This window comes from Mus pahari, chromosome 3 (assembly GCF_900095145.1).
Source record: "Mus pahari chromosome 3, PAHARI_EIJ_v1.1, whole genome shotgun sequence".
NCBI classification, from domain to species: domain Eukaryota; kingdom Metazoa; phylum Chordata; class Mammalia; order Rodentia; family Muridae; genus Mus; species Mus pahari.
Window position 1 is genome coordinate 53,566,322 of NC_034592.1, and position 17,794 is coordinate 53,584,115.

At 38.1% G+C, this 17,794-nt stretch overlaps 1 protein-coding gene across 2 annotated transcripts in view; it reads left to right on the top strand.

Moving 5' to 3' along the window:
• Xirp2 (xin actin binding repeat containing 2) overlaps nt 1-17,794 on the top strand; it is a 79,454-nt gene that overhangs the window by 20,007 nt on the left and 41,653 nt on the right. For both annotated transcript variants that reach the window (XM_021193111.2, XM_021193110.2), the window contains exons 2-3: nt 9,570-9,718; nt 15,666-15,803. In XM_021193111.2, the coding sequence (XP_021048770.1) occupies nt 9,662-9,718; nt 15,666-15,803 (195 nt within the window). In that variant the 5' untranslated portion in view covers nt 9,570-9,661. The remainder of the gene's footprint in view (nt 1-9,569; nt 9,719-15,665; nt 15,804-17,794) is intronic.

Sequence of the window (17,794 nt, forward strand, 5' to 3'; positions counted from 1 at the left end):
TGTGTGTGTGTGTGTGTATGTGTGTCTGCGTCTGTGTGTGTTCTTCCTAGACAGCTATCTATATGTATACAATGAATGATTGTGTTGGTTTCTGTCATGTTTAGGGTTATATTGCTGGATAATCACCTTAACTAAAAGCCACTTGAGGAGGGAACGACTTGCTTCATCTTACAGCTTGTAGTCCATCATCCAGAGAAATCACGATAGGAAACTGGAGGCAGGAAAGAATGCAGAGCCCACAGAGGAATACTGCTTACTAGGTTGCTTCCTAAGGCTTTTTCAGCCTGCTTTATTCTATACCTTGGGACCACCTTTCCAGGGCTGACACCACCCATAATGCACTCAGGTCTTCCATATCAATTACCAGTTAAGAAAATGTACCAAAGGATTGCCCACAGGACAAGCTCATGGGGGCATTTTCTCTATAGAGGCTCCCTATTCCGAAATAACTCTAGGCTGTGTCAAGTTGACATAATTTTCTGAAGGGAAACAGAAGAGTGGAACCTGGGAGGATTGAAGTAGTGGGTGTATGATTGTAAGGAGTGAAGGGAAGAGAAACTGTGGTTGTAGCGAAATGTATGAGAGAATAACTTGAAAGCAAGCCACACAATTTCCTATAGTTTTATCTCGAATGACCATAAACATCAGGAAATTTTTATCTTGTAGTTGTAGGAGTCCTGCAAACCAAGAGACTCACTGTACAGAAGGCAAAGTGCCTTCTGGGTGAAGCTCCTGCAAGACGTTTCACAGGAGTAGAGATGCTCTGCTTTTCCTGGCTTCTGCAAGTCAGATCCAGCCTGTATTACTTTTACCTCCAACAGTGCAAAACCAATTTCTCTCTCTCCCTCTCTCCCTCCCTCCCTCCCTCTCTCCCTCCCTCCCTCTCTACTTCCCCCACCCTCCTCTCTCCCTCTGCTCTCCTCTCTCGGTCTCTGTCTCTCTCTCGTTTCTTCTCTTGCCTCTCTCCTGTCCTTACTCTGTTAATATCTTGTATCTCTCTTTCACTTATGAAGTTCTTGGGGACTGCAATGTAACTATATGAAGAATCTAGGGGAGCCATCCTATATCAAGATGGTTAGCTCCATAGCATCAGCAAAAATTCTTCTCTTTTCATGAGAGTTAATAGTTAATATACCACAGGCTCTAAAAGCTGGGATATAAACATCTTTAGGTGAACTACTGTATTGTGCAAGGTAGGCTGCATCTTCTCTTCTTCCTCTCCTGGGCTACTTCATTTATAGTATGTTTTCTAGTATCTGGTTTAAAAAAAAGCTGAAGAAGAATTCTAATTACAGAAGACTTGATAAGGAGAACAGAGCTGATTCTCTGCACTGAAGTGAAGAGACACACCCTCATGGGCAAATTCATTGCCCATGTACAGTACAACTGGATACAGGGTTGGAATCAGGGAAAATTACAAGTACACATGATGCATTTGATAACAGTAAGATAGGGGGTGAAGGATATAAGAGGAGTCTGTTCCTATGCTAGATGGATACCACAGGATCATTTGTATGCTTCTGTGGCATCCACTGGCACTCATTTTTATGCCCTTGCCCTCCCTCATTAAGAACTGTGATTTATGCAAGATTAGGCTGGATATCTGCTCCTTCATTTTATTATCTATTTCTTGGTTTTAAAATACTCAAATACAGATAAGAATATAAAAGACTCAAATTGGTTGCATATTTGGCATGACAGGTGCACTTTAAATGCTTGAAGAGATGAATTTTCTTATTAGCTGAAATACATGCAAATATTAAAATTATAGAAAGATGTACTCCTGCTAATGGATCTGAGCCTACGCTCTGTCTAATGGTATCATTTTCTGCATACAAATCCAAACTTGGTTATAGGTCATATATTTAGATTTGATAGAATTTAGCGCCTCACTTTCCCAACTCAATTCTAAATCAATTTCTAGAGTACTAAACAGTTGACTTCTTTATAACACATCCAGAATAAATAGCAAGGCAGCTGCTATGTCGGTGTAAAAGAATTTGCCTTTTTGAAAGTGATAGGGCAAGGAGAGGGGGATGGGTGGGGGTGAGTGGAGGGATGAATGGGAAGGAGGATAACATTTGAAATGTAAATAAAATGATTATTTTTTTTTTAAAGAAAGTGCTTTTTAAGACTCCTTTGGCCATACAGAGATCTGGGGGAGACACCATCGCATTCTTAGAACTAAATTGAAACTTTTGGTGTTGACAACATAGAAATTTCAGAAAAAAAAAATAGCTTAAGTTGGATTTTCCTTCTAAAACGTTTAACTTGCTGCTGCACTCTGGAGTCTCTTCTGAGTCATAACCACCATGGCAGAAGCCATTTAGGTGTCTGTTAAATCTTTCATGACATCTGAACATGAACCAGTTCACAACAGAAGTTCAATGTATCAGTCAGTGTTCTGTAGGAGAACAGAACGGATAGAATGACTTTTCTATGCATTAAAAGGCAACTTATTAAATTGACTTACAGGCTGTGGTCAGGATAATTCAACAGTGTCTGTCTCCTTCGCAAACACTCAAGAATCTAACATTCAGCCCGTGTGGCTGGATGGCTCAGTTACCCTTCAGTATATGTCAGAACCCCAGTGAATTGGGCTCTAATACCAGAGAAGAAATGTCTCGGTCAAAGAACACATGAACATGCCATAGAGCCTGAAAACAAGCAGGCAAAAAAGCAAAATCCCCCTTCTTCTGTGTCCCTTTATCTGAGCGACCCCCAGAAGGTACAACTCAGACTTAGGGTGGTCTTCCACCCTAAATGATCCAGTCAAGAAAAAAAAAAATCCTCAATATTTCCCTAGCTGCTTGGGTGTTAATTGAGTCCAGATATGGTCAAACTGACAACTGATATCGGTCATCAAAGACCTGTCCTTGACTTTTCCATCAAGTGCTAATGAGGGAAGCTTCTAGTGGCCTGGTGTGGACAGTGCTTCCTGACAGATGACTGGGAAGAGCAACTAAGTCAGGGAACTAGACAGAGCGTTCCCAGCCACCCCTCCAGATGTGCAACTCATCAGCTGTGTGACAAGGACGAAGTTCTAAATCTTTCTGTACCTGTGTTTCCTTTCCCTGAAAAAAAAAAAAACCAAACAAAAAAACAAAAATAAAAGTGAAAATAATCCACCCCTCAGAGCATGAACAAGATTAAGTAAAATGTCTGACTTTACACAGGCCTGTGCTTGGTTTTCACTTGTAAATCATTTCCAGTGTTTTTTTCTCATAGTTCAATGATGTTAGCAGTTTCCTGGCTTGTTGGTAATCTTTATTGAAATTTCTATTTATTTATTGAATTGTTTGCTCTCCATCACTAATTTTCTTTCCTCCTACAAACTGTCTAAACTATATAATCTTGAATTTTTTGTATTTTCCACATCTAGTTCCAGTTTTCTTCTTGCTATAAACTTTGTATAATTGTTTTGTTGTTGTTGTTGTTGTTGTTGCTGCTGCTGCTGCTGTTGTTTGAGGTGGGTTTTTTATTTGTTTGTTTGTTTGTTTATTTGTTAATATCAGGGCATTCTATTGAAACCATTCTACAATGCACCTGTGGTCTTCTAAAGATTTTCATCAACTTAAAACTATTTAATTCTTCAATCCAACCTGCACTTCATTTCCAGTGTGAAGATCTCTTAATGGTGTCCTCAAAGTCACCACCCACCCTTTCCCACACGATTGCTTGGCCTTGATGCTCTTGCATCCTTTCTGCATCTCCTTCTTGCACACATGACATAGCAGGCGTTTCAGATGCTGTCCCTGGCAAGGCTCTGCTGACATCACAGACGGCTTATGTCTGCCTGCAAGCTCCAATGTACTTTGTACATGTACACTACTATTTGGGGCTATAAATGTCTTCCTCCCAGGAGGTGAGAGCTCTGGAGAATAACGAAGACACTCTATGTTCATGTAGACTAACTGAAGTAAGCCCTGTTACATTATTAAAATCATGTATTCTTAATTTACTCTTACAAAAATGATAGGTGATAATTTTAGACACCCTTTCCTAAACACCTATTTTTCTTATTGGTGATGATATCTTGTGTTTTGTAGAGAGATAATGGGCATAAAGATCCACAGTTACTAGGTAGGTACTGCATTTCATCAATAGAATGGCTCTCTATCTTATTCTGTATAATTCGTTTCCATGAACACTTTGCCTCCAAAGAGTATAGCTTATAACATTTTTCTTTATTTGCATTTAATATATTTCAGCCAACCTTTTCTTTCTAAATTGTTTTACATTTATTGTCTGTTTCTAATGGGTTTATTTTTAAACTCAGTGTTTCAATATTAAGTTTGTTATTAATTCAATAACTACCACATTTGCTTTTACATCTATCTTCACATGGAAGTACTATTTAAAGAGGCCTTTCCTTGTTTTTGCCTTCTTTTTTCTTTTAACATGGCTAATGTATATGGTTTTATTCTTTTCCTCATAATTATCAGTTTAGATTCTCATTGATTTTGTGGGGAATCACACAATTAATTTTCATTAGTTAATAAGTGGTTCTCTAATTCTTCATGATTAGTGTATAGGTGAAAATTTTATAAACTATAACTACATAATTATATAACTATAACTATAACTATAACTGCAACTGTAACTATATTTTTTCAGACAATAAGAGTGTCTGAATGTTGTTATTTAACCACAGACTCTCTTCCTGTTCCTGTTCCTGGACAATTATAAATTGCTGATGGCATCATAAACTTGAAAATTTCTCAATTGTTACCAATAAATTTGTATGGTTTTGATTAAGTTAACTAACTTTTGGGTTAACTATTTCCGTTTACATCGAAACTTTTCAGCCACATATTTACCCTTCTATATCTTACAATGTAGTATGTATAGCTTAGATTTCCCTCTGTTCTCTGTGTCTGTCATCTGCTTTCATGCTATCGCTAATATGTCACTCATTTTCAATCTATAACCTTCCTTAGCACCGTCATACTGCTCACGTTTTTCTCAAGTCTCTAAGAAGTTTTCTTGTCTTTGATTTTACCTTGATCTCTCTGCTGAGTTTGGCTTGACTCATACCAGTCTCCCAACCTACACACTAGCTAACAGGTTCTTGAAGTAAAAAGTTCAAATATTTTCCATTTCACTCTATAGAGTTTTTGTTCTGTCAAGACATGCTTCCATATAAGTGAATACCAGTGTCTACAATAACAGTTTTAATTGTGACATTTAAATATAGTATATACTTTTCCATCATCCATGTTGTATAGGGGAGGGGTATGAGTCACATAAGTTTTAGTTACATGTAAATAAGCCAGTTTAAAAGTGTCTAACATCTAGTGCTTGTATTTCAACCCATAGAATCTATTGTTTTATTATGCACTCATCCCTTCTGTAATACTTTTTCCGGAGCTATTGGTTTGCGAATGCGCCTGCAATATTTCAAAAGCAATAAGAAGTATTACATTTAGAAAACATGCTGACAAGAAGTCTGGCTTTATAAAAGAGACAGTGACAAAGCACTTGTCCCTGTGAACCCTGCCACATTGGGCATTTTATGTGCGGACATTTTATGATTCTGGCAGCATTACTGAGTCGCACATTGACCCTGAATTTATGTATCAAGCCGCTGGCCTTTAATTCACATTGCTACTGTGTAAAGATATTCGGACTGAATTTGCAACTTTTAATATGGTGAAAATAATTGCTGGTAAGACATGCCTGTCACTTTTTGTTCTTAATTCTAAAATGTAATGTATATAAACTGTTTAATTCCAAACTGGAAACTCTCTGAACAGCTAAGTGACAAAAGTTCATACTACATACGGGAATGACCCCTTTGGGATGATTATTAATGAGAGTCGCTTCATACTGCCGTGTACTCCACCTTTGACCACAGACTCATGAAAGTAGGAAACCCAGGTTGAAACGATTTCATTGACTTTTCCTTATTATATTTCATGTCTGGCAACTAAGACTTGTTATTGTATCACCTCCTCCAAGGAACCTTAGACTGGTAAATATGCAATCTTCTTTAACCAATTGTTTCAATGTGAATAATTGGTCAAGAATCCTCTGAGCATAAATACTGTACCAGTGTACTTTAAAAACTGCTGTAAATGTAAACTCTCCATAGAGACAGATAGAATGCATTCCTGTGGCCTGGGAACAGAATGTCAGTTGGGTTTGCTTATTTCTCAAAGTTGTAGAAGAAAAGCTTATGTATACCCTTGAGTCCCATGCTATTTTGTGAGGCAATAAAGCAAGAATGGACATGATGACCTGGATTTTATGTATTAGAGAATGCATTAATTTCATTAAGAACACTTAATGAAAGGCCTTCTTGTCTTCTGTGTCTGATACTTGTCTTCATGACAGATTTTATTTTTTAATATTTAATTTTCCTTCAAATGTTATTCTGCGTGTTCTTTTTATGTGGTTTATTGTGTCACATAAAGAATTAATGTGTTAATTAATTGGCAATTGCATTGGTATAAGCAATAAAGGAAACTCGGTGTATTCAGAGTATGATGGATTCTAAGCAGAGCAGTGCAATTAGTTAGCTCTGGGAACAACAGGGAACCACAGTCATCCTTGGGTGGAGGTTTACTGTCCTGTGGAGTGAATTACCGCTAAAGCAAATGGACAGAAAACATCTAACAATAGTGTGTGTGTGTGTGTGTGTGTGTGTGTGTGTGTGTGTGTCCGTGTGATATGTATGTGTCTGTGTGTGTGTCTATGTGTCTCTGTGTGTGTGTCTGTGTGTGTATGTGTGATGTGTGTGTGTATGTGGTGTGTGTGTGTGTGTGTGTGTGTGTGTGTGATGTTAGTACTTATGAGGCTTCTTAAAGGGACTCATTTCAATATTTGGGGTTTCCTCTTCTTTACAGGACACTTAAACCTTTCGGCTTGTTCTCTTGTCTTGTTGACAGCAATCATAATCATTTTTTACTTTTGCATAGGCACTGTGAGACGTCAAACGTATTTGTTCTTTCATTAACTTCTGCTTTGGAAATCATTCTAAATTCGTTTGTACTCTTCTCCAGACTCAGTCTCACCTACTCGGGGTCCTTACAGCTCACTCTCCTCTCTTCTTCCCTAAGCTTCCCTAAGCTGTCTGGTTGCGCTGAAGGCCTGGGTTAAATGTGATGATCGTCACAACTTTAAGAGTACCTGGTGCCTTGCAGGAGGATAAGGGAAGGCGCATCATTTTGCTGCCCAGTGAGGAAACTGGCAGGTGTTGACTTAGAAGAATGGCAAGCAACACGGTTTTCTGTTTGCTCACTGTGATTTTTATACTCCACGCCCAGAGCTGAATATGCAGTTGCTTATGAGTGATGGAAAGAAAGATCGGAGAATACATCAAAAATGCAGTGGTGTCTTCACTGCCTAAAAGGCCACTGGGCGATGATATGCAAATCTCAGAGCACTCAGGCCACTGATTGCTTTAATAATAGCTTTGGACATTTTCCTGGGAGTTGAAATATGATAAGAATTGAAAACTTCATCTGAAAACACTATCTGTAAATTTGAGCAAAAATAAACAAGCTAAGTTAGGCTAAGATTGACCACAAAGGGATAAAGGTTTTGACTATTATACAAAATAATATTTATATTTATTATGAAGAATGTTTAGTGATATCAATATGAGGTGAGACTAGTGCAATTGAACATAGCCAAATCTATCTGTGCAAATGTATTATACACTCAGAAAAATTAAGATATCTCTACTTTAGCATGGTGATTTGTAGGAATCATTTTTCTCAGAAACATTGCACACTTGTATAAATCAAATTTTGGATTGGCAGTTAAATTTCAAGACAGCTAATATTTGAGAATATATCAGTGTACTGCCATCAATCACAGTGCTTATAGAATTCAACTTCTTGATCCCCTATAGTTTGTATCTTGTAACATGATAAATAAAATACCTTTATTAAACATATAAAATCTTTACTTGAATAAAAAAAAATCACAAACGCCTACACAGGGAGTGGAAATGTCAGTTGTTTTAACTATTTTTGAGCCACAGAAGTTGTTCTTATCAGCCATTGTGTAAATAAATCTTGAAGACACCCAAAAAAATTAAAAGTAAACAACCCAGTAAAATATTTTAATGTGGCGGCTGAGGGCTTAGGAGAAATGGGGAAAGAAGGAAATGGAGTGACATATTATTGATGGAGTGATCTAGTCTTGGTCCAAAGTGGTTATACTAAACCAACCTACCTAATAAAATATGCCAAAGATATATACATTTGTTGTTCCAGAAGCTACAAGCTCTAAAAGGGACAAGCTTGGGGTCCATGGCTAAGTGGCGAGTACATACTCACACATCTATAAACACACACATGAATGCACATGCACGTATGTGTGCACACACAGACACATTTTGTTTATTTTTAAGATTTATTTATTTATTTATTTTATGTATATGAGCATGCTGTTGCTGACACACCAGAAGGGGGCATCTGATTCAATTACAGATGGTTGTGAGCCACCATGTGGTTGCTGAAATTTAACTCAAGACCTCTAGAAGAGCAGTCAGTGCTCTTAACCACTGAGCCATCTCTCCAGCCCCCCAGACATACATTTTCAAAAGAATAGTAAACCATCCAGCAAGGTGGTAGCAGAAAGTCACTAGATTAAATAAGAAAACCTAGCTTTAAAACCAGTTCTAGCATATGTGAACTATCTAACAGTATCTAGTCACATAGCTATGAGAGCCCTTATGTCCCTTTCACTGGAAGGTTAATACTGAGGTACGTGTTGTCTTGTGTCTAAGGATGTGATTAGATTGGATAAGTCATAAGGATCCTTTGGCTTCAGGCTACCATCATTCTGTAAACTTGCAATCGGTTCTTTGCTCTGGTACCCAGGAGTTCAAGTCTTCTGTTGGGCTAATGGTTTAGTAGGAAAAAAGGCCTCTGATGTGATTGACAGATGAAGCTGTTTCTAGTGATACTGTTGTTGTTTCTTATGTAACATCTGCCTCTGAATAAAGAAAAGCATCTATAATCTGAACCCTTTTGTTTTAGCTTACATGTACCACCTTCAGGGTTGAGCATAAGGAAAAACACAAAGAACAAATTTTTACTTGCTAATATTCCAACTGTATTCAAACCTGCCCCTGAGGAATTTTGTGATCCTGGGGAAGTTTTGTGTTGATGTTTGTGGTTGTTGTTGTTGTTGTTGTTTTAATGAATATGTATTTCTCTTTTCACCCATGTAAACTTTAGGAAATAGCATCTATCCACAAGGTTGTTAGAGAAACCATTGAGATGTTTCTGTAGTATTTAGCATAAATGCAACATATAATGATTGAAGAATGTTGATTATTAGATTATACATGTGTTAATAAATCACCATTTCTCATCCTGCTAACTTCAAAAGTAGAATAGATGAGCAATAATGTCTTTTGGAGGATATCCTCTTGTATGCACAGTTAACTTTGTCCTGGACTTCTGGAGAAAAGACATTGACAGAGAAACTTTCTAAGTGCTGTGAGACTTTGCAGTTCAGGAGACCAGGGACTCTACAAGTCAATGTGCATAAATTGATGCTATTTTCTTCTCATGCTGACACCTATCTGAAAATGCTACGTTTGTTTTCAGTGACCTTCAACCTTACTAAGCCCAGAGACGTCGGTACTGCTGGGAGTGAAGGCCAGTCGGATCTCCTCGAGGCGTTGTCCCTGAAGGAGAGGATGGCAAGGTACCAGGCAGCTGTTTCCCGGGGTGACGCCCGCAGCTTCTCAGCTAATGTAAGCAGCTCTGGATATGCATGCTGTCTTTCTTCTTCCTTACTTTTGAAAAACCAGAATGGTACTAGTCGAAGATCAAACCAGTTAAAGTTAAAAAACAAAAACAAATACTATGCACTGGGATATTTTTTTTTACAGCAGACAAAATTAAAACGGAAATCTAATTCAGAACTTCTGACTTGAAGCCTCGGATGTGCTGTTTGATGGTTGCATGAACCAGAGCTATTCTCTTGACCGCTCCCAGACCTTCAGTTTTCTGTACTGAGGAATGGGAATAAGTATCTACCACATAGAGGTCTTGGGGAAAAACGAAGAAGATAATTTATGTGGAAGGCTGGAGGCACTCAGTAAATGTGTTGATATTGTCATCATTACCAATTAACCTATAGCTATTCTCCTCAGGAAGGTTGAGAATTCATTTCAGATCTTAATAATGTGGGCTTATGTGTTGCCCTCCTTGGTCTTGTGTATCATTCATTTAAATTCTCTTGCATTATAATTTCTTTTGCTTTTCTCGGTATGTGCTGAATGCATTAGGAGAAGCTTAATCAACACAGAAATGAGGGAGATTATCAATGCAGGCACTTTACTAAACCAATTATGATTATGAGAAACTCTGAGATTCAGAAAGATCACCAGTTTTAGCGCCAACTCATAATAAGTGATGTTCAAAAGAATTTGTAGGATTCTACAATCTGTGTCCTTCAACTTAATGAAATATAAGAACATTCTTTTATAATTATAATCCCCAAATTAGCCGTGTGTGTGTGTGTGTGTGTGTGTGTGTGTGAGAGAGAGAGAGAGAGAGAGAGAGAGAGAGAGACAGAGACAGAGACAGAGACAGAGACAGAGACAGACAGACAGACAGAGGATCCCAAAGGTAGGATTTAAAAATAGCTACTCAACAATTACAAATTATTTAGAGGCAAGGCTGACTGTGCCAAACTCATTAACCGTCCTGCAATTGCAGATGACATTTAAGTTTTTACATAGTCATTAAAATACATTTTAGATACCGCATAGATTTGGAATGAGTGTAGAGAAGTGACATGAGTAACTGGACCACTTTGCGACCATTATCAGCTCAATACTGCTCCCGGCAAGTCTTCTTAGTGTGCGCCCCCTGCTGGAGATTTTAAAACGTGATTACAAGGTCGTTCTAAATTACTAGGAAAATAGCCAACATCCATAATGTGTAAAATGAAGACAACAACAACAAAAAGTCCGATTTGCAAGCTACCAGACTTTTTCTAAGATGAGAAAATGCCTCATTCATGCTTGTTATTTGGTAAGCAATGGTTTTACTTTAGGAAAACGTAGATCATTTCCCACCAGTGGATAATGTCATAAAACAGATTAGTACCGTGATATGATTTATATTTCCAACGTGCTAAAAAAAAAAAAAAAAAGTAAATGTTTAAAGTGGGCACACAGCCCACTTTTAAGACAAAAAGTTCCTAGTAATCAACAACAGTCCTATAGAAGATTTTAATTCTTTTTAGTTATTATTGAACTCATCTGTATTTATTCTACTGGCTTCCATAACCTAGCTATTAGGAAAACCGACATTACCCTGGTGTCCAATGTGTGAGATTACTTTCTGCTGGGAGTGGGGTTTGCACCTTTAAATCGGCAAAAACATGAAATACTACAAAGAAAGAAATGCTCTGACCTTTAAAAACTAACAAGAAGAATTTTTTTTTTTTTTTGGTCGTGGTCAACCAACTGTTTGTTCTTGGAAAAAAATCCTATCAAGATTTTAGTGAAATGAAGTATATTTCCATCATTTTTGATGTTTTGTTGTTGTTTTCAAACAATATGCTTTGAACCAGAATCATTTCTTATGTTTCATATATACCCAATGGTCTTTATCATAGTTATCACAAATGAAGTGTAATGGCCCCGCTTGCCTTCAAGATTTAACTCAGATCTCACTGTAAACTGAAAATAGTTCTGCCCCCTGATTCATAAATTGTGAAGAATGCGCTGTTGGGTTTGATTAATGCCCCATGGACTGTGGTGTGTTGTATCTGGGGGCTATTGAATGTCTAACTTAGTCTTTATTCTGTTGGTATAAAATAAATAAATAAAATGGATATGAATAAATTAAATAATCCTATTCAATAAATGACAGAAATTAAGACTGGTGAGAAAATCTTCTATATAAGGGCCCAAATTATAGTCATAAAATTTAGTGAAATTATTTTCAAAGGATTGCACAATTATAAATTTAAATTCCTAGATTCATGATACCAATGCTCTCTTAACTACATTTAAAGTTCCTTTTTCATAGAAGAGAGTATTATGGCCTTCAAATTACCATACTCAATTTGTCTCAAATATTATGATCAAGAAAATACTGCAATACTGAGCTCACAAAAATCCCAATAAATATAGAAAAAAAGTAAAATAAGTCTTGTTTTTCGGTAGTTATCAAATTCTTCACCACTTAGCTCAATAAGGCCACTTGTGACTCTACACAGCTGCCATAAACATTGCAAGTGGAGAATCTGGAAGTCACAGATTTAACCCAAACTGATTCCAATATGTCTCAGACTTCCTTGAACATCTTACAGGGATCAACAGTGTCCTCTCACGTTAACTGCCAGCTGGCAGTGGCGACTCTACATGCACTGGGTGCTCATGGAAGAGGAACAGCCCAAGAAGAGAGAGGGGAGTTATATGTATAGAGTAACAAACTAAATGCCAGATCCTACAGTGTGATTTTGTTCTCTTTATTTTTTTAACACAGACCACTATATATATATATATATATATATATATATATATATATATATATATATATATATATATTGTGGTCTGTAATATATATATATATATTACCAAAAAAATAAATATAGCTCTGTAATAAGCTTTAATCAGATTTAGCACTGAAATCACCATTTGTCCAACTTCCCAAACTATGTTTCTTGTTAGTCCTGTCCCACCCCACCCCACCCCCTAAAAAAAACAACATTCTATGTCATTGATTAGGACTTACATCTTAAATGGATGACTGTGTAATATATTTACCCAGGTTTAACTGTGGAGCGTTTAGATTAACTCATTATTATCAACACATCCATTAAATTCCAGATCTTATTTCCTAGCCCAGACCTGAGAAATGGAATACAAGCAAATATAAAAAAATTTAACACAAACCAGTCTCGTGATGAGGTCATTAAAAGTAGCAGCGATTAGCGGCAGCATTCTGAGCATGGTGCTAAGCACAGCTAGATCACTGGAGTGACCTGTGAACAGGAGCCACTCCAGCCCTAGCCACAAACTGCATGTGCTGCCATCTCATTTGGGTGGACCTTCTCTATTAGAAGGTTATCTAAGCACCGTTTTTATACTCTATCGGGGAGATCTATCTGACTCTGTTTGGCAAACAGCTACCGTGTGTCACCGTGGCACCAACAATAGCAGAGGTAGCACTGCTTATAAGATTATGAAGTCCCTATCCAGAGACTACCCCACCCGGGGATCCATCCCATCATCAGCCACCAAACCCAGACACTATTGCACATGCCAGCAAGATTCTGCTGAAGGGACGCTGATATAGCAGCCTCTTGAGAGGTTGTGCCAGTACCTGACAAACACAGAAGTGGATGCTCACAGTCAGCTATTGGATGGAACACAGGGCCCCCAATGGAGGAGCTAGAGAAAGTACCCAAGGAGCTGAAGGGGTCTGAAACCCTATAGGTGGAACAACAATAGGAACTAACCAGTACCCCCAGAGCTCGTGTCTCTAGCTGCATATGTAGCAGAAGATGGCTTCTTCGGCCATCATCGGGAAGAGAGGCCCCGTGGTCTTGCAAACTATATTTGCCCCAGTACAGGGGAATGCCAGGGTCAAGTAGTGCGAGTGGGTGGGTAGGGGAACAGGGGCGAGGGGAGGGTATAGGGAACTTTTGAGATAGCATTTGAAATCTAAATAAAGAAAATATCTAATAAAAAAGATTATGAAGTCCCAGCACTGTATGTGCTTATGTATGTGTAATGTGTCTGCTCCCAAAGTCGATGTCAAATGAAAGGGATGCATACAGCTCTATTTCAACCCACATGGTAGGTAAGAGACAAGCTGCACAGGTGATACTTCTTTGAATAAATGATTACTGGAAGAGTATCCAGTTTTTGACACAATCATAATAATGAGGCTTAAAAATTAATTTGCATTTGATTTTCCATTACGTCTAATTTTTTTACATAGGAAAGATCTTGACAATAATTCCATTAATTCATGTAGTTGAAAACTTATATTTTGCTTACATATGATCTTTCTAAGGAGGACATTTATTACAAATACATGATAGGTAGGGTTCAAGGAAATATTGTGGCCATAGTTCGCCCTTCTTCCTTTACCTTCTGAAATTTTAAAAATGGATCTCAAACTCTCTAGTGTCATTAACGGATAGCAAATGTCAGTAATTGAGTGGGAATTACATTTAAAGTTTTGAAGAATTGCAGAGTATATATGGAATACATCGAAAGTAGGCAACTGCATCTCTTCCCATTGAGCGAATACATTGTGAAATGACTGAGAACACAGTGAAGCCAGAGAGGGGGTTGCTATGGCAATGCAAACACTGCAGTGTTTGACAGGAGCTCACACAACTCCCCATGAGCTCAGGCTAGAGCTTTTGCGTCAGTTCCTGAGACATGGGTATTTCTTAAAACCTTTTAAGAACCCCCATATTTTGGTTGAAGATTTCCGACCCTTGGATACCCAGATTGTGTCAGATGTGACATTGTCCATCAGGATCCCTGTGACCCCTATGCTGCACTCCCTAGGCTATTTATATCAGTACTGGTGCAGGCCTCAGGAATCCTGCTGTGGTGTGAAATGCCACTGAGTCTCCATCCACTAGGAGCTTCCCAGCAAAGGGTTTGCATGGCTCAGGTTGCTTGTCCCTTGGCATCCCATCTGGGCTTGAGTGCCTGCTGTGCTAAGGAAGTGGCGGAGTCATCAAGACCAAAGCCCTAGGCTCTTTGGCACGTCCCCGTGAGCCCTGTGAGCTGACAAGGTTCCTTGGTGCCCTGCAAGTTCATCCCCAAACTATGTGCTGAGATCAGTTTTCTCATCTAAAAATACGCCCTTCTATTCAAATCTCCTCTTCCTGCCACTTGGTCCTGACATGCCAGTGCTCAAAGCAGAATTGAGACATGCCAGTTCTGGTGAACGGTAGCTGTTTCACCTGCCTATGCGTAGAGCTCGTAATTGAGACAGACAGGTGTCATTCAGATTAAGATTCAGACAGACAGATTTAATACCGTCACTTAATCCACATGAGGACATAAGATGTTTCACATCTCTCAATCTCAGGCTCTTTAGATTAAAATGTAGAAAATTGATGTCTGTGGCTCACGGGATACCACAAAGCGTGATCTGGTGGAGTATGTATATGAACGTATGGAAAACTGCCCTGCCACTGTACCTCTGCAAGTGGCTGGTTTTACTGACAGTCTCAAGCATGAGGCCCTTGATTTGGTGTGTCCAAAATAGTTGAAATAAAATTTGGTGTTACTAAAAAATGATTCTTATAATTATTCGTGATAATGTGTCTGCTGCCTGTACAGATGTTTGAAACATCAATGATAGCTTTACTTTGAGTTATAATTTATTTTGTTATTTTCATGCCCACCAGTCATCACCTATCTTATTGGAGTAATACAGGATTCAGTCTAATCTAGACATCAAAATGTATCTGAAACAGGGTGATTTTAATCAGTCAGTGTTTTGAAGGCACAATATATGAAACATCCGGTAAGTGACAAAACAACAGGAAAGTTTAGTTTTAGTGGAAGGCTATGGCAATCGTTTTGTGTTAATATCTCTTTTTTTTGTGTTCTACCCACCAATAATTGCCAAGTATAATGAAAAGAGTAGCCCAAGTATACCATATATGCAGGCTAAACCCTGAATTACCTTCTTAAATCACCATAGGTCATGGAAGAATCAGATGTGTGCACCGTGCCTGGTGGTTTAGCCAAGATGAAAAGACAATTTGAGAAGGATGAAATGACCTCAACCTGCAATGCCTTTTCTGAGTACCAGTACCGACAGGAGAGCAGAGCTGAGCAGGTAATGCCTCTGTGGGTGATATGCCAAATCATTTAGAGTTGAATTTGCTTTCACCAATGTAGAAATACTCCCTCTCTGGTGATAGAATAATTTCCACTGCTCATTTAAAAAAAAATGATCATTTAGAAAATCGTTTAAGCATATTGATGTGTTGGTTTTCTTACTTAGAATATTTTGCCATGTGAGCTGTGCTAGAATGTTCTCTTTCAGAGTCTTACGTTTCAGACATAAATGAAAGTTAAGTAGTATAACTTACTCAACAAGTAAATAGAAATGCTGAGAGCCGTGTTTGCATGCAGCCTCCACTTCTTGGCTGTGATTCATGACAAACTATCTGCTAGCTATTTGCATCACTGGGATGTGTAGCATTATTCAGAGTTCATTGTGAGGAGTTTTATCTTGTTTTCTTTAATCATCAAACATTAAGCAGTAGAACCCAGATGTTACATAAAAGCACATAATTTGACTTCTGGTGTATAAAACTTCCCCATTTCATTATTTCAGTATCATACATCGTCAAATATTTTCATGAGATATAATGGTTTTTAAATGTGAAAACCCAAGTCATAAGATGTATCAGACAGACCTCGGCATTCAGGAAAATTCGAAACTTCAGTATAAATAGCTGGACTGTAGGCCTTTGTTTCCCATGAGGAAGGAAGAAGTAACTGGGATATGAAATTTTGCAGTAAGAAACTAAGCGGGTGTGTTTTATTTTTCTAAACCCTGAAGAAAATGCAGAGCTAAATAAATTTTATAAATATGAATCAGTTGAATGCTATGTGTGGCAAGTAGTTAAGGTGTCAGGTGGAATGATTGAAAGACCAATACCTTAACCATAGTTTTCCAGTTCTAGCTTTACCTGGTGAAACTGTGCAATATACTTAACTAAATATGTTTACGAGAGCAATTCTTTCTAATGATGCTTAAGGGGATATAATGTGAACAAGACAGTAAGGCATGATGTACTTGTGATCTTGTGTACAACTATTGGAACACAGGAAACAGACTGGCTCAAGTGTAGACAGTGCATTTAACTGAAAGATATCAAAACATAAAATATAACTATGTGAATAACTTAAATAACTAACTCCTCAGAGAAGCAATACTATGTCTATAGTTACTTTACCATTGGGTAAAGCACATTATGTGCCCAGATCACAGGCTTTGTGACTCATGTCAGAGCTCAGTCCAGCCTCTAACACTCACCTATTGAATGGCTTAGGCTTAGAGCTGCCCTCATTGGCCCATGCCCGTTGCTGGTGCAGAAGGTTTTTCCACCCTAGTTAGGAGGGCCCCGTGCTTAGTTTACCACTATATTCTCTGTTCTGAAATTTCCGATTGTTTTTGAACAAATAACTCCAAGTTTTCATTTTACCTGAATATCTATATTATTATGGAGTTGTACTCACATCTGGAAGCATAAAATAAATACACTGTTCGCCCAAGTCTCACTCACAGATGACTAGTTGGTTTCAGGTCCTGTGGTGGATGAACACTGAATCGTACTGTCCCCTAATTATTAAGTGTTTGGAGAAGTTTAAAAGAAGAGATGATATGTTAGTAGCTGGAAAGTTGGCAAAGTGTGGCCTCTTTGAAGTAGAGTCAGGCCATGGTTCTAGCTCCTATTCCTTTTGCTATCAATGTGACAGCAATGTCGTTAACTTCTTGGTGACTTCGTTTCCTCATTTATAAAATCAAGATTATTATAGTATAACTCCCGGGTCTATTTACAAAAATAAATTGATATTCATACAGAGCAAAACAAAGCCTAGGGCTTGAAGTGGGGTAGATCAGTGTTGAAAAGTATATACTGTTTTCACATCGACATCATAACACAGTGTACTCTCCTGTTCCTCGGATCTATCCTCTTCTGGCTTTCATAGGCACTGCACACTGAACACATATGAAGAAACCTACATACAGACAGACAGGTGGGGAGAGAGAGAGAGAGAGAGAGAGAGAGAGAGAGAGAGAGAGAGAGAGAGAGA